Source organism: Micromesistius poutassou, assembly GCF_964030765.1.
Source record: "Micromesistius poutassou genome assembly, chromosome: 22".
In the NCBI taxonomy this organism is placed as follows: Eukaryota; Metazoa; Chordata; class Actinopteri; order Gadiformes; family Gadidae; genus Micromesistius; species Micromesistius poutassou.
Window position 1 is genome coordinate 2,204,614 of NC_140292.1, and position 22,051 is coordinate 2,226,664.

At 51.3% G+C, this 22,051-nt stretch overlaps 2 protein-coding genes across 10 annotated transcripts in view; both read right to left on the minus strand.

Annotated features, from left to right (window-relative positions):
• Positions 1–1,900: 1,900 nt before the first annotated feature.
• On the minus strand, positions 1,901–11,611 carry tymp (thymidine phosphorylase). 3 transcript variants are annotated; one of them, XM_084486564.1, is made up of 10 exons: positions 11,491–11,611; positions 10,639–10,762; positions 9,953–10,155; positions 4,748–4,846; positions 3,828–3,957; positions 3,535–3,653; positions 3,261–3,423; positions 2,739–2,966; positions 2,469–2,609; positions 1,901–2,379 (listed from the first exon to the last, which is right to left on the minus strand). In XM_084486564.1, the coding sequence occupies exons 2-10, from the start codon at positions 10,754–10,756 to the stop codon at positions 2,234–2,236; spliced, it is 1,347 nt and encodes a 448-aa protein (XP_084342690.1). In that variant the 5' UTR covers positions 10,757–10,762; positions 11,491–11,611; the 3' UTR covers positions 1,901–2,233. The 3 variants fall into 3 exon arrangements, with proteins under 3 accessions (XP_084342690.1, XP_084342692.1, XP_084342691.1); XM_084486566.1 differs by having other exon boundaries at positions 11,467–11,565; XM_084486565.1 differs by having other exon boundaries at positions 11,433–11,544.
• Positions 11,612–11,741: 130 nt separating this feature from the next.
• Positions 11,742–22,051, minus strand: part of shank3b (SH3 and multiple ankyrin repeat domains 3b) — a 20,500-nt gene continuing 10,190 nt past the window's right edge. For 4 of the 7 annotated variants that reach the window (XM_084486549.1, XM_084486547.1, XM_084486548.1 and 1 more), the window contains 9 exons: positions 21,659–21,788; positions 20,847–20,927; positions 18,962–19,092; positions 18,664–18,757; positions 17,651–18,475; positions 17,087–17,404; positions 15,543–16,674; positions 14,496–14,525; positions 11,742–14,113 (listed from right to left, as the gene is read on the minus strand). In XM_084486549.1, the coding sequence (XP_084342675.1) occupies positions 13,528–14,113; positions 14,496–14,525; positions 15,543–16,674; positions 17,087–17,404; positions 17,651–18,475; positions 18,664–18,757; positions 18,962–19,092; positions 20,847–20,927; positions 21,659–21,788 (3,327 nt within the window). In that variant the 3' untranslated portion in view covers positions 11,742–13,527. Of the gene's footprint in view, positions 14,114–14,477; positions 14,526–15,542; positions 16,675–17,086; positions 17,405–17,650; positions 18,476–18,663; positions 18,758–18,961; positions 19,093–20,846; positions 20,928–21,658; positions 21,789–22,051 lie in introns of all 7 variants that reach the window. The other 3 variants (XM_084486553.1, XM_084486550.1, XM_084486552.1) reach the window with 2 other exon arrangements.

Genomic DNA, 22,051 nt, shown 5'->3' on the forward strand with positions numbered 1-22,051 from the left:
GAGACCGTGGAACTGGAGTTGTCGTTGTGGCTATGGGAGAGATGAGGCTGGTGGTCATCATCAATGGGGGAGTGCTGGAGGTCATCATCGATGGGGGAGTGCTGGAGGTCATCCTTGATGGGGGAGTGCAGAGGAGGGGGGTGGCCGTTCCTCACCAAGCCAGCATCAGCAAAGGGGGGAGGCATGGTGTCGATGGTGTTGGGCAGGCTGTTGTCTCTCTTCAAGGTCTGTGGTCTGTCTGCTATCTGTGTGTCAGATAGTGGGACAGTAGATGTGTGGGGGAGGCTGTAGTCTCACTTCTTCTCATGGCATGACAGGGTAGATTTGTGGGAGAGTGAGAAGAGAAGATTGTCCCTTAACAGTTTTGAGCCTAACCTGTTTGGGTGTAGGCCATCTGCTCTGAAAAGATATTTGCGCCCCCAGAACAAGTTGAAATTGTCAATAAAGCCCCTTCCTCTTTCATTGCAGACTCTTGAAAGCCATGTATTCAGTGCAAGTAGACGACTGAATCTGTTTATTCCCCTGTCAACTGCTGGTATGGGTCCACTGATGAATGACCTAATGTGTAATTTGTCCAGTGTGTCCAATAGTTCAGTGAAATCCCTCTTCAGAAGTTCTGACTGTTCTCTTCGAATATCATTAAGTCCTGCATGCACAATAACCTGTGAGATTTTGGGGTTTTCCAATATAATTGTGGTTAGTTTCTGGTTGACATCACTAACCATCACATCTGGGAAGTAGCATGTTTTGATCTTCTTACCGGTTATATCCTTTATGGTTGAGTCTCCTATACTGTTCTTAAATTCCTCCAGCAGGACTAATTTTCGAAGAGAAGAAAAATCAGTAGTTTTAGTGGTGGTGCACCACCGATCAAACAAGGTACTCTTCTCTCGAGCAAACTCCATGAAAGTACGATCCAGAGAATTTTTGATAACCATAACCTTAACCCTTTTCCTAAACTTTCGTCTATATGCCTCAGGCACTAAGTAGTCTAGACTGTCCTCCAACGAAATGGACGCCAACACCTCTTGAGCCTTACCAGACAGTTTATACTGAAGCAAGAGAGCCCACACCGCTTTAGGCCACTGCATAGAAACTGCGATGCGTTCAAACACACCAAAATACGAATCGATTTCCGATTACCGGAACTGCGGAACCAAAGCCATTTGTTTAGTCACATCCAATGTGTCAAATGAGCTAGCTAGTGGGGAAGAGAGGGTGATTGGGGATGAATGTGCTGCATTTGCAGCCTCCAATTCCAACCTCTGTATATTCACCTCCTTATCTGCCCCGATCCGGCGAATCTCCAGACTGTGGGGGGGTACCCAGTCTAGGAAATTCCAAGATGATAAGTAAATATTCCTCAGTCATTTCATAAGCCTGTCAATAAAATGATAGTGCGCTATAACTAGTTTCCCCGGGGAGACAATAACCTGTGGTACAGCCGTGCCCAAATCACACACTCAAAACAGCTGCCAGACAAATATGGATAAATGGCTGAAACGTCCACTTGCTCTGGATTCAGGTGAGGGTTCAGAGGAGCCCGCCGAGAAATGCAAGAAAGAGGCAAAACTTAAACCAAGGCAGAACAGTGAAAACAATGTTTTATATGGATTCACTTCTACATCTGCGGAATCACCGCAGCCTCACTGCTTCTGGTTTAAAGTTTAAATGCCTGTTTAAAGGGGAACTAGGCCCAGTCCTATTTCTCAGCTACCGAGCTGGCTAGCGTTCAAGGGTTGATTTTAAGGGAAAAACAGCACTCCCCCTTGCTCCCTTAAGTATTGGGACACCCTACCCCTTCGCGGGAACGTGCAAAATAGGGTTAGGGCTCAAATCTAGGGGAAGGGGGAGAAGTTTTTTGTGGGAAATGTTACAAGATATAACAAAGGCAGGTTGATTATTTTGACCATATTTATTTATTTGATTAAATTACTTATTTACTTTCAAGGCAACATATTATTTATTTTTATGATTCATTTGAGTTAAAATGAAGAAAATGCCTGAGAAATAAATGTTCAATTTAAGGAGATGAAATAAAATGATTTTCATTCAATAATCAGTTGTGCTACATTCTACTTTACTAATTCCTTGTTTGCAAACTAGCTACTACAGTTAAGATCCCCCACAATGCATTTTGGCAGGAGAGGGACTGTCTTGATGTAAATTTGTATATGTTATCAATAACCCCAATAAAAAAGCTGAACTTTATTAAAAAGTAATGATTGACAGGTCACATGGGCGGGATAATCTCCAGGATCAGCGATTCTCTGAGAGGTCCATCTCCTGATCCACCGAGAGTCAAGGCTCTCTGCAAACGACTTGTCTGGTCTGAGGTCAGAGCCGGACTCTCAAAGTGGACCCGTAACCAGGGATGACCTGGAGACAGATAGAGACTCTTGTTAAATATCGTTAAGTATCGTTAACCTCAACATCACCTGACAGGTAAGGGCAGGAAGTGACCTCACCTTTGTTTACACTTTCACCCAATGACACCAATAGCTCCGCCCCCACACTGTGATTGATAGGTTCTCCAGACTTTGTTCGCCCCGAACCAAGCTGATGGAGGACCTCGGCCAAGACAAGCCCATCAATCTCCATGACAACCCCTAGGGAGAAAGAGAGTCACTGACTCACTGAGAGAGATATAGAGAGAGAGAGAGAGAGAGAGAGAGACTCACTGAGAGAGTGAGAGACTCACAGACAGAAAGAGCGAGAGACTCAGAGAGAGAGAGTACCGTGGGTGTGTGTGTGTAGCTCTGTCTGGTGCTGTGCTCTCCTCAGGATGCTGTGGTAGTCTGCGTGGGCGGAGCATAGCGATCGAGCTATCTCATTGGTCACGCCCTGAGCTTCCATCATGGCCTGGAACTTAGCCAGAGCTGCTCCACCATTCACACTCTCAGAAATCACTCTGCTGCCCTCCGATAGGCTGCTCACTTTGCCTGTCATCAGCAGCAACACGCCCCCTTCAAATGAAAAGAACACAGTCCAATGACCTCTGACCTCTGAGACATACAAAGGTCAAGGGTTACAGGGAATGGGTTCTAGGGTAGAGGGTTATATTATAGGGTATTATAACAGGGAGTTTTTATATTATAGGGTAGAGGATATAGCATGGTATCAGAGGGTATTGGACTAGGGTATATTATGAGGTAACCAGGGTGCCTTCAGGTCACTGGATCCAGGGTATGACATCATCTGGGTAGGGGGCATTATATCAGGGGTATTATAGGGTATTATGGGGTTTGATGTAATGGTACCCAGGGTGCTGATCAGCTCCATCAGGTCGCTGGGTCCCTTTCCCTTCAGGGTCTCCAGTGATTCGATGACCTCCACACTGTTGCCGATGCATCGACCAATAGGATTGCTCATGTGAGTAAGCACTGCCGTCGTCTTTATGCCTAGGCTGTTACCAACGCTCACCTAAAGGACGACACTCGGTTTGTCACAGACCAAAGTAGTCACACTGTTGATACTCTGAAGGAAGCATTAACATGATAGTAACATTAGAGGCACAATATCCCTAATACTAACCAGGGACTCTGCTAGCTCCTTAGTACTAGCTAGGTCTTTGTAGAGAGCTGATCCCCCAAACTTGACGTCCAGGACCAAGGAGCTCAAAGACTCCGCTGCCTTCTTAGAGATGATGGACCCTGGAGAAACAAGATGGCCACACATCGTTGTTTGTGTAGTTCGATATAATCATGAAGCTGTGTTTGTGTAGCTCTGTTCTAGAATTAGGCTAGGTCTGTGTAGTGCTATATTAGCATGAGCCTAGGTCTGTGAGTGGTACTAGTCGTAGTCCTAGTTTTAGTTAGCACTAGTACCGGTGATGAGTGGCACACTGTTCACGGTGCTGGTGGCGTCCCTCATGGCGTAGAGGATGCGGTCCGCTGGGACCAGAGACTCAGTCTGACCCACGATCACACAGCCAACCGCCTCCAATATGGACCGCACCTAGAGAGAGAGAGAGAGAGAGAGAGAGAGAGAGAGAGAGAGAGAGAGAGAGAGAGACATAAACCGGTCAGGACTTTGAGTCCCCACAATGCAGAGTGTGAGCTGTAGTGAGGGGGTCCCCACTGTGTGAGGTGTAGTTGGGGGGGGGGGTCCCACTGTGTGAGGTGTAGTTGGGGGGGGGGGGGGGGGGGGGTCCCACTGTGTGAGGTGTAGTTGGGGGGGTCCCCACTGTGTGAGGTGTAGTTGGGGGGGGGGGGTCCCACTGTGTGAGGTGTAGTTGGGGGGGGGGGTCTCCACTGTGTGAGGTGTAGTTGGGGGGGTCCCCCACTGTGTGAGGCGTAGTTGGGGGGGTCCCCACTGTGTGAGGTGTAGTTGGGGGGGGGGGGGGGGTCCCACTGTGTGAGGTGTAGTTGGAGGGGGGGGAGGTGTAGTTGGCGGGGGTCCCACTGTGTGAGGTGTAGTTGGGGGGGGGGGGGGTCCCACTGTGTGAGGTGTCGTAAGGGGGTCAGACAGTCACCTGATCGAGGGCTGTTGGGGGTTGACTCGATTAAGTTGGGTTAGTGGGTTACCTTGTTGAGCGGCTGGTTGAGATAGTTGATTTAGTTGATTAAGTTGAGTTAGTTGAGATAGTTGAGTTAGTTGAGATAATTGAGTTGTTAGTTGATTAAGTTGAGTTAGTTGAGATAGTTGAGATAGTTGAGTTAGTTGATTAAGTTGAGTTAGTTGAGTTAGTTGAAATAGGTGAGATAGTTGCGATAGTTGAGATAGTTGAGTGAGTTGAGTGAGTTACCTTTTGGAGTGGCTGGTTAACGTTAAACCCTGGGATTGATTCCAGTTTATCCAGAGTTCCTCCAGTATGACCGAGGCCACGCCCACTGATCATGGGAACCTATCACACACACACACACACACACACACACACACACACACACACACACACACACACACACACACACACACACACACACACACACACACACACACACACACACACAGTGGTGACTCGCTATCGCTGTGGCGTGGTTCAGGAATCAAGTATCGCACAACTGGGCAAGGTTTAGGCCGTACACGGCATTTATTGCAATGATCAGCAAATACAATATAATGCAGCACTTCTAGGGTCTCCGTGAGCCTCTAGTCCCTCTGGCCTCCTGATGTCTGTTCCTGGGCTCCCTTTTAAGATGGCCCCCAGGTACTTGTCTCTCCCTCACCAGGTGTCTCCAATCGCGCTGATCGGAGAGAGAGACGCTCTGCTCTCTGCTGCCGACAAGTGGGTGGCGGCGGTATACGCCGTCCACCACTACACCTTGGACCCGCCTGGGCCGAGGTGTAAGTGGCGGGATGCCACACTCCTCCACCGCTTGTTCAGGCCTCCGGTCGATCTGGAATCCCCCCAGGCAGGCATCCCGGCGAGACAGGGCGTCGGCGTTGACGTGTTCCCTCCCCGGTCGGTGGTCCACCTTAAACCGGTAGTCCTGGAGGGCCAGGAACCAGCGAGTCACCCGGGCGTTGGTGTCTTTGGCGCCGGCCATCCACTTTAGGGGGGCATGGTCGGTGATGAGGATAAACTCCCTCCCTAGGAGATAGTACCTTAGCTTGTCGATACTCCACTTGATGGCCAAGGCCTCCTTCTCTACCGTCGAGTAGTTCCGCTCGTTTGGTAGCAGCTTTCTGCTGATGTACATGATGGGGTGTTCCTCTCCGGCCCGGACCTGGGACAGGACTCCCCCAAGCCCCACCTCCGAGGCGTCCGTGTGCACTATGAGCGGGAGGGTAAAGTCAGGGGTTATGAGCACTGGTTCACAGCAAAGGGCCTTGCGGAGTGTCTCAAAGGCCTGGTCGGCTGCCTCGGACCAGCTAACCCGATCTGGCAGGGCCTTCGGAGTCAGATCGTTCAGGGGGCTGGCCAGCGTGGCAAACCCTGGTATAGCGTTGGTAGTAACCGACTAGGCCTAAAAACGACTTCACCTGTTTCTTGGTGCGGGGTTGGGGCCAGTCCCTGATGGCGGCCACCTTACTCCCCTGGGGCCGGACGCTTCCCCGCCCGACCTGGTACCCCAGGTACGCCGTCTCCTCCAGCCCGAGCTGACACTTGGCCGGGTTAGCCGTGAGGCCCGCCTTCCGCAACTCTCCCAGCACCGCCCTCAGCTGGCGGATGTGGACGTCCCAGCTGGGACTGTAGATGATGATGTCATCTATGTAGGCCGCTGCGTAGGCCTGGTGGGGCCTCAGGAGCTGGTCCATCATACGCTGGAAGGTGGCTGGTGCGCCGTGTACTCCGAAGGGGAGTACGGTGTACTGGTATAGCCCCCCTGGTGTCGAGAAGGCCGTCTTCTCCCGGGCAGCCCAGGTCAGAGGTACCTGCCAGTACCCCTTGGTCAGGTCCAAGGTCGTGAGGTACCGGGCTGGTCCCAGGCGTTCGATCAGCTCGTCTACCCGGGGCATGGGGTAGGCGTCGAACTCGGACGCCTCGTTCAGCCTCCTGAAGTCATTGCAAAAGCGGTAACTCCCATCCGGCTTTGGCACGAGGACCACGGGGCTGGACCAGGCACTGCGTGACTTTTTTCGATGACCCGGAGTTGTAGCATCCGGCGTACCTCGGCCTGGATGGCCTCCCTCCGGGCCTCCGGGATCCTGTAGGGGGGCACTCTCACCTTCACCCCAGGCGCCGTCCGGATGTCATGTTGAGCGATGGTGGTCCTCCCCGGAAGCTCGGAAAACACGTCCTGGTGCTGCATGATGATCTCGCCGAGGTCTTGCTTCTGGGCCGGACTGAGATCCTCCCCCATCGGAACCTCCAAGATCTCGCATCGGGTCGTCAGCGTCAGGTTAGCAGGGTCAGGGGGTTCCCCTCCCCCTCTCCACTGCTTTAAAATGTTAATGTGGTATAACTGGGTCGGCTTTCGCCTCCCGGGTTGTCTAACCTGGTAATTTACCTCTCCCACGCGTTCCACCACCTCATAGGGTCCCTGCCACTTCGCCAGGAACTTGCACTCTGCGGTGGGGACCAAGACCAGGACCAGGTCTCTGGGCTGGAACGTTCGCAGACGGGCTCCCCGGTTGTAGACCCTTGCCTGGGCCTGCTGTGCTTGCCTGAGGTGTTCCCGTACGATGGGCCACACCTGGGCCATGCGGTCTCTCACCTGTTCCACGTGGTCCACGGTGGTGCGGTGAGGGGACGGCTGGCTCTCCCACGCCTCCTTGGCGATGTCTAGTATGTCTAGTCTGTGAGGGTGTCCGGGGTGTCGGGGTGGGGTCCCGGTGACCCGGACCTGGAGGGCCCTCCTCTCCCGGTGTGGATCGGGGAACCCGGAGGCGAGGGTCCGTTCCCCTCGGATCTGTGGTCGTCGGCTGTCGACTCCCCGGGTGACGTTGGGATCCTGGTGGCCCCGTAGGCCCGCTGCGCTCTTCTTGCCCCTCTCCGGGGTGGCTCTCTCCGGCCCCGGGATTCTCGTGCCGGGTCCCACAGCCGGTAAAATATCGGGCAATCCCTCCCGATTAGGAGCGGCACCGGTAGGTGGGGTACAATCCCCGCCCGAGTCGTGAACACCCCGTGTGGTGTCCGGACGACTACGTGGCAGGTTTGGTAGGTTCGGGTGTCTCCGTGTACGCAAGCCACCTCCATGGGTTTCCCCTCTCTTCCCCCGGCCAAGTCGGGCCGGAGGAGAGTGACCACACTGCCGGTGTCCAGCAGAGCCTGGGTGTCCTTGTTCATGACTCTGGCGGGGAGGGTCGGACTCCCGGACGTCCTCTGGGCCCAACAGGTCGCCAGCATGCAAGGCCGGCTCGACCCGTGGTCCGCATAGGCCGACGGCATGGACACGTCCCGGTCTCCAGGGCAGTAGCGTGCTATGTGGCCGGGCTGGCCACACTCGTAACACCGCCTCCCCTCCCGACTCTCCGTGGTCACGGTGGGTGGGACAGGGGAAGGCGTCGAGGCCCCTGTCGTCGGTCCCCGTGGATCTCTGCGGGGTTCAGCTGGTCGGGGGTAGATGGCTCCGGTGCTGGCACTCAGTCGCTGGGCCACCTGCCAGTTCTCCAGCTGCTTGATGAGGTCGTCCACGGTGTCCGGATGGTGGTGGGCTAGTACCCGTTGGGCGCCCGGCGGGAGCTGTCGGATGGTATTGTCTATGACCATCCGGTCGATAAGGCTGGGTCCTTCTCCTGTCGATAGCCACCTCCTCACCAGCCGGCCATGCTGTGCGATCTGGGTTCGGACCGCACCCTGGACGTCGAAACGCCAATCGTGAAAGCAATGAGCTCGGGCCGCGAGGTTGTGTCCATAGTACGCCAGGATCGCCTGCTTGAGAACTGGGTACTGTCAGGCGGTCTCTACCGGTAGGTCACAAGCAAATACAATATAATGCAGCACTTCTAGGGTCTCCGTGAGCCTCTAGTCCCTCTGGCCTCCTGATGTCTGTTCCTGGGCTCCCTTTTAAGATGGCCCCCAGGTACTTGTCTCTCCCTCACCAGGTGTCTCCAATCGCGCTGATCGGAGAGAGAGACGCTCTGCTCTCTGCTGCCGACAAGTGGGTGGCGGAGGTATACGCCGTCCACCACTACACCTTGGACCCGCCTGGGCCGACGTGTAAGTGGCGGGATGCCACAACACACACACACACACTAGGGTGACCAGACGCCCCCGGTTTCCGGGGACAGTCGCAAAACCCGTACCACCCCTTCCCCCTTTTGTCTCAGAAATCTGGTCACCTTAACACACATACACACACACAACAGACACAAAATAAAGGACCGAATAGTGTTGTAGCATGTTGACTTTAACACATTGATCTTAAAATATTTTCTTAATATATGTTGTTCTTTGCATGTTAACTAGCATTTCGAGCTTAGCATGCTTGCTAGCATGTTGCCTTTAGCATGTTGACTTTAGCATGTTTGTTAACATGTGGACTTTAATGTTGACTGTAGCACTTTCAATTTAGCATGTTGACTTTAGCATGTTAACTTTAGTATGTTGACTTTAGTATATTAAATTTAGCATGTTAAATTTAGCATGTTGACTTTAGCATGTTGCCGTGTTCTTTGGAAAATCAGGATCAGAATTAGGATCGCTTTTAACTCATTTTATTTGATTAAAGGTCCGGTATAATGTATATGAAGCAAAAGGAGGGGAATTGTACAAGCACGCGTGGAGATACACTTAGTAGGGCATTTGATAAAATGGTTACCTGGAGCGTTCTGACCCCTTGGACTATGTGTTGACTTTATGAATGGGTGGGCGTGGCCTCCGTAATGCTCTCTGATTGGTGCTGAGCTCCCGCCTTTTGGATACCCGTATGTGTGCTCGGTGCTGGTCCCTTGTGGCTATGTGTAGGTATTACAACTTGGTTTTCGGCTTGATCCTGGCCTCGTGGCTATGTGAAGGCATTACGCTTGTTTTCGTGGCCTTGGTCTCTTGGCTTCTCAGACACCTGGCCTGCTGATGTCACAAGAATTGATAGGTGTATGAATGGCTCTACACATGAACTGACGCCAAGAACATATCTGGCCTGATTGAGCTAGAATCCAGGTTAGATCCTAACCTCTCGTGGCTATGTGTTGGTATTACACTTGTTTTCGTGACCTGGGTCGCTGGGCTTCTCAGACATCTGGCCTGATAATGTCACAAGAATTGATACGTGTATGAATGGCTCTACACATGAACTGACGCCAAGAACATATCTGGCCTGATTGAGCTAGAATCCAGGTTAGATCCTAACCTCTCGTGGCTATGTGTTGGTATTACACTTGTTTTCGTGACCTGGGTCGCTGGGCTTCTCAGACATCTGGCCTGATAATGTCACAAGAATTGATACGTGTATGAATGGCTCCACACATGAAAGAGTTCTTCCCTAGTCACCAAGGACATGTCCGGCCTGATGCATGCTAGAATATGCTACAATGCTAAAATACGCTTCAATGTTGCCGTTAGCACGTTGACTTTAGCATCTTCAGGTACGGTGAGGATAGCAGGTTGACTTCATGTGAAACTCACCTTCAAGCCACAGGCCGCTAGCGCTGGCGCTAGCACCAGGCTCACTTTATCTCCCACGCCGCCAGTGGAGTGTTTGTCCACCATAAGCCCCGCCCACTCCTCGGGCCACGACATCACTTCCCCCGACAGCATCATCCCTTTCGTTAGGGCCATCGTCTCCGTGGCAACCATGCCCTTTATCCAGATGGCCATCAGCATCGCCCCTGGACACGGAAACACCCCTTATACCTTACCTTAGGTAACACTTAACCCTTATAACCCTTATACCACTTTATCTTAGGTACCACCTTACTTTAGGTACCACCTTAACCTAAACAACACTCAACCCTTATAGCACCTAAACTGAGATACCATCTTACCTTAGGTACCACCTTACCTTAGGTATAACCTTGCCTTAGGTACCACTTAACCCTTATAAGCAACCTTACCTTAGGTACCACTTAACCCTTATACATCACCTTACCTTATGTACCACTTAATAATAATAATAATACATTTTATTTTAAGGCGCCTTTCAAAGCTCTCAAGGACACCGTACAGAGCAAAAACAATCCACAAAAATGTGTGTGTGTGTGTGTGTGTGTGTGTGTGTGTGTGTGTGTGCGTGGGTGTGAATGTGTGAGTGTGTGTGAGTGTGTTTGTGTGTGTGTGTGTGTGTGTGTGCACGTGTGTGTGCGTGTGTTGACCTGTTTGGGCCTCCTGTATGTTCTGCTGAACTACAGCCTGGAGGAAAAACCGGATGTCTTCATCACTGAGGGCCTCGCCATCCCTCTTCTTCTTGATCAGATCTGGAATGGACGGCATGGTGGCCTGCAGACCCACACACATTAGACCTCCATCTCTATAGTAGTGATAGTGTGTTAAACCATCTCGGTAGTAGTGATAGTGTTAAACCATCTCTATAATAGTGATACAGTGTATTAAATCATGTCTATAGTAGTGATAGTGTTAAACCATCTAGGTAGTAGTGATAGTGTTAAACTATCTCTATAGTAGTGATAGTGTTAAACCATCTCTATAGTAGTGGTAGTGTTAAACCATCTCTATAGTAGTGATAGTGTTAAACCATCTATATAGTAGTGATAGTGCTAAACCATCTCTATAGTTAATATGGAACGATTCGATGCGATTCGATTCAATGTTCTAGATATGAATAAATCTGATAGATACGGTTAATATTCGTTTAACATTAACACATTCATTTCATATTTATTAAAATAAGCCTTTTATAAAAGAGCCATTGCCTACTTTCAAATAGATATATGGTATAGGGACCATGGAATCTTAGATTTTTATATTTATTTCTTTATGGCATGGGAAAAAAAATGGAAGACACATTTATAAATTTAGAACTACATGTCTATTTATTTGTTTATTTATAGACTTCATCGCTGTCCTACACAATTTAAAAATTAGCAAAGCTTTTGTCAATATTCTCCTCCTTCTTAGAGACCCCCTTAAAGATGAAAAATTAACATACCGTGATATAATACCGTCTATGACTCAAATCATACCGTAATATAAATTTTAGTCCATACCGTACAGCTCTACTTCAGAGGTCTATTCTTCAGCGGTCTATACTGAAATGGCCCTTGGGGCTTCACCTGCAGCCGGTTCACGGTGAGGTGTGTGCAGCCATAGAACTAGTTTATGCCTGTCGGTCAGGGATTGGGGGTGGTCAATGGTCAGACTTGTCAGTCATTAACACGGCTGTGTGTGTTCATAAGCCAGGGTTCAGACAAACAGACACACGGGTGAACCTGGGGGAATTTATAGTAAATTAGAGTTTATTAAAAGGTTACATCTGCCCAGGACTGAGTTAAGTTGCCGTGACAACCACATTCCATAGCAGGTGTGTGCTTTTAGAAAAAAGAAAAACAGGACGCACCAGCCACCCAAAAGAACAACGAGCACATCTTCACCATCGCTATAACTTTAATACCATGTTGTCTTCATCAACAACTTTAATACCATGTTGTCTTCATCTATAACTTTAATACCATGTTGTCTTCATCAACAACTTTAATACCATGTTGTCTTCATCAACAACTTTAATACCATGTTTTCTTCATCTATAACTTTAATACCATGTTGTCTTCATCTATAACTTCAATACCATGTTGTCTTCATCTAACTTTAATTCCATGACTTCATCATCGCTATAACTTTAACACCATGTCTTCATCATCACTATAACTTTAATACCATGTTGTCTTCATCATCGCTATAACTTTAAAATCATACTTTGAAAGAGTTGAATCAGATGTCACACATCTGCAACCGCTTGGACGGTGTCGCTATGGCAACGCTAGGCCTTGTTGCCATGACAACGTGATGGCCATCCTCTCTTTCTGCAGAGAGTTATAAACTGTAGAGCCGACTTAAGTTAATATACCCAATTACAGGATAGGAATATAAAAACTATAGGCTTCAGACTGTCATATAATCTATAGAAAATGTCCTCCGGAGTCTTAGAAAGAGTCACCAATACTCTGGGTCTAAATGTATTGCAGCTAGGAAAGCGTTTCAATGGAAGTTAAGTAGAGATGAGAGGGCAGCAGAGAATAATAAACCCATGAAGTAAACCCGGTCAGTTCTGATACCCCGATAGGTAAAGGGGTTTACACCCAGGCCTAAGGGAGCATGGGGTGATGGTGCATGTTACTGGAGGGACCACGGTCTGGTTACCAGGGCGATCATGGTGTGGTTACCAGGGTGATCGCAGTGTGCGGGGGTGACCGAGGGTGAAGAGGTTATACTGGAGAGTAGATAACGGTTAACTAGTTAGAGAGGAACGATAAAAGAGGATGATCATTTCTGTACAGATGGCTTTAAAAGGAGATAGCACCGCCCACAGAAACTATACCCGGCTATGGAGCGTCTCAAAACAAACACCACTACAGTCATTAGTACTCAACACCAAACCATCCGCTAAACAATCTCTGAATTATAGAACCAAGGGATTACAAAGTCTACGCCAACATTATTCCAAGCTTGTAAGTGAACATTGTGAATGATTAATAACTCCATAGAAACACAAAAGTCTAGTAAGAAAGCTGCTATGAAACCAATAGAATGGTTTAGCACACTGTTAGCCTGCTAGCCAACTTAGCATGTCAGCGAAATCAGTAAGTTAGCTAACATACTGAGTTAACTGGACTAAATTGGCTAACATTCAAGTCAACTCAGTAAGACAGCGAAGTTGCCAACTAAGGTAAATCGGTAAGTTATCTCAATCGGTAAGTCAGCAAACTTACTTCTTAGTCTGTGAAAAAGAGAACAGCATCAGATCCTCAGAAAGGTGATCATCTAAAATGAAAACAAATAGAGGCAACACTGCCATTCATTTTCCTTCAAACATACTTGATTAAAGAGCTAGCTAGTACTAGAAGGCTAGCCAGCGCTAAAGAGCTAGCTAGTGCTGAAGAACCAGGGATGAATCCCAGAGCAGGGAGTATAAATGCCGAGAGATCAAATTGCTTTGACTGCCTGAGGTGTTTCAGTGACCAAAAGAGCATCTGACCAGAATATCAAGACTAAGATCTTCCCAGGGTCTGAGGAAGAGAGGTCAGGGGTCAAGCGGAGGCATCCAGGAGCTGGCGCAGGGCGCGCTCGATGTTGATGCGGTGGCCCAGGCGCGTGACGCCCAGCTCGGCGTAGTCCTCCTTGGTGAGGGCCGGGAGGTGCGAGCCCTCGATCTCGTGCTCCTGGAAGCGCTGCCGGTGCTCGGCCAGCCCCACGCTTTCCAGCCAGTCGCCCACGTCGTACTTACTCCACAGGCCCAGAGGCCGCTGCCGCCAGGGCCGCAGAGCCAGCAGGGGCCCGCCCAGCACGGGGGAGGGGCAGGGCGAGGCGTGGGGCGAGGGGGAGGGCGAGCGGGAGCGCGCCCGGGCGCTGGCGCTGCGCATCACGAAACGCACCTCCTTGGGCTCGGAGGGCAGGCTGAGGCTGGACGACTTGAGGATGGTGAGGCCGCGGCCGGAGCTCAGCTCAGGCCGGTCAGGGGAGGGGGAGGAGCCCAGGCCTATCAGCCTATCGGAGCAGGGGGAGGGGGACGGGGAGGGGCTCCGGCGGGTGACGGGGTAGCGACTCCCGGGTCTGACGGTGTAGCTGGTTCCCCTCTGAGAGATGGTGTGGAGCTCGCCGAGGCTGGAGAACAACCTGCAACACACAACCGCTCGTCACTATTCACACTAACATCACTATTACTATTATGATTATTATTATATTCAGAAATTATTCATCGCATTATTCATAATGTTATGAATAGCATTGTTAATGGAAAGATAAATAGTATTATTAATAGCATTATCAACAGCATTATTAATAGTATTATTCATAGCATTATTCATAGCATTATTAGTAGCTTTATTAAAATAATGATAAATAGTATTGTGATTGGGGTTATAGGTTATCAGGTTAATACCGAACCTGGTTATTAATTGTGAGTATTATTGTATTATTATAATGTATTGTTCATATGATTATGATTCATAATGAATCAGCTTTAACAACAAATGTTTACCCAGGGTATAAAACCTACGATTTACTGTCTTCAAAGTCTGCTACACATCTGGAAGAAAAAGAACAAACATCTGGAACACTAGAAGAACCATCTAAAACCATCTAGAACCATCTGGAACACTAGGACCATCTGGAACGCTAGAACCATCAAGAACCATCTGGAACACTAGAACCATCAAAAACATTAGAACCATCTGGAACGCTAGAACCATCTAGAACCATCAAGAAAAAAAACATCCTGTGACTAACTAGCTCTAACCTAACACCTAAACTAACGATCTCTAACCTAACACCTAAACTAACGAACCTAGTACCTAAACTAACCACCTCTAACCTAACACCTAGACTAACCATCTCTAACCTAGTACCTAAACTAACCACCTCTAACCTAACACCTAGACTAACCATCTCTAACCTAGTACCTAAAATAACCACCTCTAACCTAACACCTAGACTAACCATCTCTAACCTAGTACCTAAACTAACCATCTGTAGAATGTTGGTGTTTTTTAGTGTCTCTCTGTCTTCACATTTCTTAAGTCTATGAACAGGCCAGTGCCTCTCCAACTGATACCAGGTGTTATTTACAACATTCCTCCATTTGTTATGTCCCAATGAGGACGAACCAACCCGGTCGTTTGGGGCATAGCCAGGGCCATATACCTTATCAAGGGGAAGACGGCATCTGTTCTTTCGTTATTCACCTTTTCTTTCCTATAATACTCGCCCCAAACCTTTGTCAGGAGACTGCTCCTCACCCACCTACAGATTAGATTATTCAACCTAAGTCTATTCAACCTAATTACTACTACGACGAAAAAATACACAACGCAGAGTCTATACGAACAGTTTAGAAATAAGCTGAAATCTAAAACATCTCTAAATCACATCTCTAAATCTAACACCTAAACTAACCATCTCTAACCTAACACCTAAACTAACCATCTCTAACCTAACACCTAAACTAATCACCTCTAACCTAACACCTAAACTTAACCTTATCAACTAAACTAATGCTAGTGTATGATGGGTTATGACCTAGTCGACTGTTTCCATGACCACACACCTTGCCCCGCCCACTGGCGACCTGCGTCCGGGGTCCAGGGGGCTAGGCTCCTCCCCCAGGGAGTGGCTGTCTTTGTTGAGCAGCTGCAGCCGATTGGCCAGGTCCAGCCCCGAGCCCGTCCTATTGGAGAGCTCCAGGGCCGAGCTCATCCTATTGGTCAGATCGATGGCCGAGCCCGCCCCCTGGCCTCCCAGGGCCACCGGCCGGCCCCCGTCCCCTAGCTCCGCCCCCCGCTCCGCCCCCTCGCCGCCCCACAGCTTGGACCTCCTCTGGAAGAGGTACCGTGGCTGGCGGGCCGAGGGGCCGCCGGAGGGCGGTGAGGGGAGGAGCTCGCTGTCCGACGACTGCTTCAGCAGGGGGTCCCTGAGGGCGGCGCGGCCGCGGCCCACCGGGGAGCGGAGGCGGGGCTTGAGGCCGGGCGGCGCGGGGGGTGAGGAGGGAGAGGGGGGGGCGGGAGGGGAGGCCAGCGTGATGGAGGGAGGGAGGGAGGAGCTGGGGGAGAAGGACCCGTCCTCCCCCACCTCCCCCCCACCGCCCCCCTCCCCCGCTCGCCGGGGCAGCAGAGCGAGGGAGGGGGGCGGGGGGGAGGGCAGCGAGGCGAAGGCGGCGGGGGGAGACACCAGGCCGATCCTCCTCAGCTCCTCCCGCGTCTCCTCATCGCTGGAGGAGAGGAGCGCCGGGGGGAGGGTCACCGTGAAGGCTCCGCCCTCCTCCTCCGAGCTGCCCGCCGTTAGGCTCCTCCTCCGCTCCGCCTCCGCCCCCCCCGGCCCCTCGGCGGCCGGCGGGGGGGCGGGTCTCCAGCGCTCGGGGGAGGGGCCAGCGGGGGAGGTGAGCCCCCCCTCCGTCTCGGGCCGCTCCACCGGGCCCTCGGGGTAGAGGGGTGGGGCCTCGGGGTAGAGGGGTGGAGCCTCGGTGTAGAGGGGCGGGGCCGGCCGCTTGTGCCGCAGCTCCGGGCTGGCGAGGGGCGTGGCGGCGGGGGTGCGCTTGGCGCGGGCATCGGGGGAGCCCAGGGGGGAGGAGCCCAGGGGGGAGGGGCTGCAGGATGCCTTGCTGCGCGGCTCGGGGGAGGGGCTTCGGGCCGTCAGCGCTCGCTCTCTCGCCGCCAATGCCAGGGCGAGCGGGGACGAGGGATCTGGAAGACAAGAGGTCAGGGGTCATAGAGAGATCAGGGGTCACGGAGAGGTCGGGGGTCATGGAGAGGTCAGGGGTCACGGAGAGGTCGGGGGTCATGGAGAGGTCAGGGGTCATGGAGAGGTCGGGGGTCATGGAGAGATCAGGGGTCACGGAGAGGTCGGGGGTCATGGAGAGGTCAGGGGTCACGGAGAGGTCGGGGGTCATGGAGAGATCAGGGGTCACAGAGAGGGGTGGAGGAGGTCACGGTGAGATCAGGGAGGAGGGGGTCAGGGAGAGGTCAGAGGGGGGGGTCACGTAGAGGGTTAAGGGTCACGGAGAGGTCAGGGGGTTAGGAGAGGGTCAGGGGGCGAGAGGTTCAGGGGTCACGGAGAGGGTCGGGGGGGGGGGTCACGGAGCGACGGGGGACTGACCTAGAGGCTTGCCGGTGAGCGGGTGGAGGAAGGTGTGGGGGGTGGGGGAGGGGGAGAGCACAGGGGCTGGGGGGGGCAGCTCCCCCAGGTCGTCCATGGAGTGGCTGAGGGTCAGGAGGGGCGGGGCGTGGTCCGACCCCGCCCCCTCCACCGACAGGAAGAGGGAGGAGCGGCGGCCCTGGACCCGGGCGCGCTCAGACAGGACCTGCTGCTGGTAGAGCTCCGCCCTGCTGGGGAAGGGCACGCCCCCTTCCTGCTGGTAGAGCTCCGCCCTGCTGGGGATGGCCACGCCCCGTTCCTGGTCCTTCAGCCCCAACCCTGCAGAGAAGACGAGGAGACTAGGAGAGGAGACGAGAAGACGAGGAGAGGAGACGGGCAGAGGAGACTAGGAGAGCAGATGAGGAGACAAGGAGAGGACACTAGGAGAGTAGAGGAGACGAGACAAGGAGACATGGAGAGGACACTAGGAGGGGAGAGGAGACGAGACGAGACAAGGAGACTAGGAGAGGAGAGGACACTAGGAGAGGAGAGGAGAGGATAGGAGACTAGGAGAGGAGATGTCACCTTGCTCCTCTACTGGAGTTTGTTTCAGAAGCGGTGATTTCCTCCTCTGGGGTTTACTGGGCGGAGCCTGCTGGCCGACATTAGCATACGGGTTTTCTATTTGACGGCCCCGCCGACGCGACAGAGGGGATTGTCCGACAGCAATGATGGCGGGGTGAACTGAGAGTGTGTCGCTGTGTGACACCACGAGGGCAGGTGTGTGTATAGGTGTGTGTGCAGGTGTGTGTGCCGGTGTGTGTGCAGGTGTGTGTGCAGGTGTGTGTGCAGGTGTGTGCGTAGGTGTGTGGCCAGGTGTGTGCGCAGGTGTGTGCACAGGTGTGTGCGTGTCGCGGTGTGCAAGCGTGTGTGCAAGTGTGTGTGTGGGAGTGTGTGTGTCGCGGTGTGCAGGTGTGTGTGCGGGTGTGTGTGTATCGCGGTGTGCAGGTGTGTGTGTAGGTGTGTGTGCAGGTGTGTGTGTGTCACGGTGTGCAGGCGTGTGTGTGTCCAAGGAGTCTTGCAGGATGATCATGGAGCGAGCTTTTCTTTGGCGCTCTGCGTGGGCGTGGCTTCTCAATGGCGAATCAGAGAGCTCCTGCAGCCGTGGCTCCGCCCCCGGCTTGAAGCTGGAGCGGTTGACCCCCTCCCCCCGGATGGGGGGGGGCGGGGGGAGGAAGGAGGGGGGCGGTCCAGAGTCCAGCATGTAGAGGGAGGGGGAGGAGGGGGAGGAGGGGGGCGGGGGCGGGGCTATCTGCGGCGGCGGCGGGATGAAGCCGTCCGTCAGGGAGGAGCTCCGAGGGAACCGGTGCTCTCCAATCAGAGCGGAGATACGCTCATCCTCAGGAGTCCCTGTGAACCGGTCACACGTCAGCAGCCCCCCTGTGTGTGTGTGTGTTTAGACAGTGTGTTTATATAGTGTGTTTATATAGTGTGTGTGTGTGTTTTTACAGTGTGTTTATATAGTGTCTGTGTGTGTTTAGACTGTGTGTTTATATAGTGTACAGTGTGTTTGTGTGTGTGTGTGTGTGTGTGTGTACCAAAGGACTTGGTCCGGCTCATCCCTCTGGGGACGGCCATGGTGGTCTTCTCCACCGGCTGGGGGGGGGGCAGACCCTGACGCTCAAACAGAGACTATACACACACACACACACACACACACACACACACACACACACACACACACAAGGTAGCAGTATTCAGTACTACTACAGTAATAAATATAATACATATATATATAACTGAATTAGTACTACAGTACTACTACAGTACTGTGATTAGTAGTTCTACAGTACTACTACAGTACTACTGTCCCAGCAGTACTGCGGCGGTCCTCACGTTGATCTCGGCCTGTGTGATGCGCCGGCTGCTGGGTCGCTGTCGGACCGTCGCCGAGCGCACTTCCTCCGTCGGCCGCGGTCTCATGACCACTTCCTGTGATGTTCCCGCCAGCATCTCATCCAGTTTCTCTAGAGACACAGTAAGCCAATCAGATGACAGCGTCCAGTCAACCAATCAGGCCACTCACAGCATTGGTAGCGTATTAGCATAGCCTAGCCTAGCATCCTAGACGCTAGACCGTTCAGATTGGCACACACCCCCCCCCCCCCCCCCCCCCCCCCCGGATGACATCACTTCCTCACATTGTGATGATATTCATGATATCACAGATGACATCACTGACATCAGAACAGCTTCACTGTGACATCAACACACAACACCTCGACGACATCACTTTACGAGTCACACCGCACAACAGCATCCCGTCATCACAATGACATCACATCAACACAAAACCACTGGACTCTGACGTCACCAACACACGAGCGCCACAACATGCCTGCATCACAGTGACATAACCGTGATGACACTGTGACATCACAAGCACACTGCGACCTCAACACTGTCAAGAACGTGACTCACCGAAGCGCCGCCTTCTGGCCGAGGCTTTTCGGTGCAGAGAAATACAGGTTAGCATGATGCAACATGAGATAGTAGTGTTAGAAACACACAGGTTAGCATAATGCTACATGGGATAGTAGTGTTAGAAACATACAGGTTAGCATTATGCTACATGGGATAGTAGTGTTAGAAACACACAGGTTAGCATAATGCTACATGAGATAGTAGTGTTAGAAACACACAGATTAGCATTATGCTACATGGGATAGTAGTGTTAGAAACACACAGGTTAGCATTATGCTACAGGAGATAGTAGTGTTAGAAACACACAGGTTAGCATTATGCTACATGAGATAGTAGTGTTAGAAACACACAGGTTAGCATAATGCTACACGAGATAGTAGTGTTAGAAACACACAGGTTAGCATGATGCTACATGAGATAATAGTGTTAGAAACACACAGGTTAGCATAATGCTACACGAGATAGTAGTGTTAGAAACACACAGGTTAGCATTATGCTACATGAGATAGTAGTGTTAGAAACATACAGGTTAGCATGATACTACATGATATAGTAGTGTTAGAAAAGCACAGGTTAGCATGATGCTACATGAGATAGTACTGTTAGAAACATACAGGTTAGCATAATGCTACATGAGATAGTAGTGTTAGAGACACACAGGTTAGCATGATGCTACATGAGATAGTCGTGTTAGAAACATACAGATTAGCATGATGCTACATGAGATAGTAGTGTTAGAGATACACAGGTTAGCATGATGCTACATGAGATAGGAGTGTTAGAGGCAGACAGGTTAGCATGATGCTACATGAGCTAGTAGTGTTAGAGACACACAGGTTATAATGATGCTACATGAGATAGTAGTGTTAGAGACACACAGGTTATAATGATGCTACATGAGATAGTAGTGTTAGAGATACACAGGTTAGCATGATGCTAAATGAGCTAGGAGTGTTAGAGGCAGACAGGTTAGCATGACGCTACATGAGCTAGGAGTGTTAGAGACAAACAGGTTATAATGATGCTAAATGAGCTAGGAGTGTTTGAGGCAGACAGGTTAGCGTGATGCTAGATGGGCTAGAAGGGATATTAAGTTAGCATGATGCTACATGGGCTAGTAGTATGAGTATTATTGGTAGTATTCGTAATAGTATTAATGTGTAGTACCTATTTCCTCCAGGTCAGCTGTCATGGATTAGTAGTATTGACAGTATTAGTAGTATTGGTGGTATTAGTAATACTGGTCAAATAAGAAGTATTAGTAATACTGGTAGTATTGTAGTATGATGTGTAGTACCTATCTCCTCCAGGTCAGCGGTCATGGACTTGGAGCGCAGAGTTAAAGATGTACTGGGAGCCCTTTTGGGAGGGGGTGGAGCTACAAACAACCAATCACAGAGCAGAGTTAACGATGTACTGGGAACCCTCTTGGGAGGGGGCGGAGCTATAAACACAACAATCAATCACCGAGCAGAGTTAACGATGTACTGGGAGCCCTCTTCGGAGGGGGTGGAGCTACAAACAACCAATCACAGAGCAGAGTTAACGATGTACTGGGAGCCCTCTTGTGAGGGGGCGGAGCTATAAGCACAACAATCAATCACAGAGCAGAGTCAATGATGTACTGGGAGCCCTCTTCGGAGGGGGTGGAGCTACAAACCAATCACAGAGCAGAGTTAACCATGTACTGGGAGCCCTCTTCGGAGGGGGTGGAGCTACAAACAAACCAATCACAAAGCAGAGAGAGGAGATAACAAGTTTGTCTGACAGGCAGGTGGCAGACAGCCAGACAGACAGACAGACAGGTATGCAGACAGAGAGACAGAGAGACAGACAGACAGACAGACAGACAGACAGACACAGTCAGACCGATAGACCGATAACCAGACAGACAGACAGGTAGACAGACAGACAGACAGTCAGACAGACAGAGAGACAAACAGCCTGATAGGCAAACAGATAGACAGGAAGACAAACAGACAAACAGCCTGACATAGGTGGACAGACAAACCAACAAACAGGCAGAGAGACAGACTGACAGGCAGGCAAACAGGCAGACAGGCAGCAGACAGACAGACAGACAGACAGACAGACAGACTGCAGACGGACCTTTCTTGCGGAGGTTGGAGTCGGCCTTGCGGGACACTGAGACGACCTTCATCAGCAGTCCGCTGCCGCCCTGCCTGATGAGAGACACCACCTGTCTGTGGCCCACCTTCACCACCTCCGCCCCGTTCACCTGGGGGGGAGACAGGGAGACAGGAGACAGGAGACAGGAGACAGGGAGACAGGGAGACAGGTGACAGGGAGACAGTAGACAGGTAGACACATGGAGACAGTTAGACAGGTAGACAGGTATAAAGGTAGACAGGTAGACAGGTAGACAGATAGGTAAGAGACAGTTAAACAGTTGGGTAGAGAGACACACCAGGAGAGAAACAGACCGGTAGACCAGTAGAGAGGCAGACAGGTAGAAAGACCGACAGGCAGACAGCAAGACCG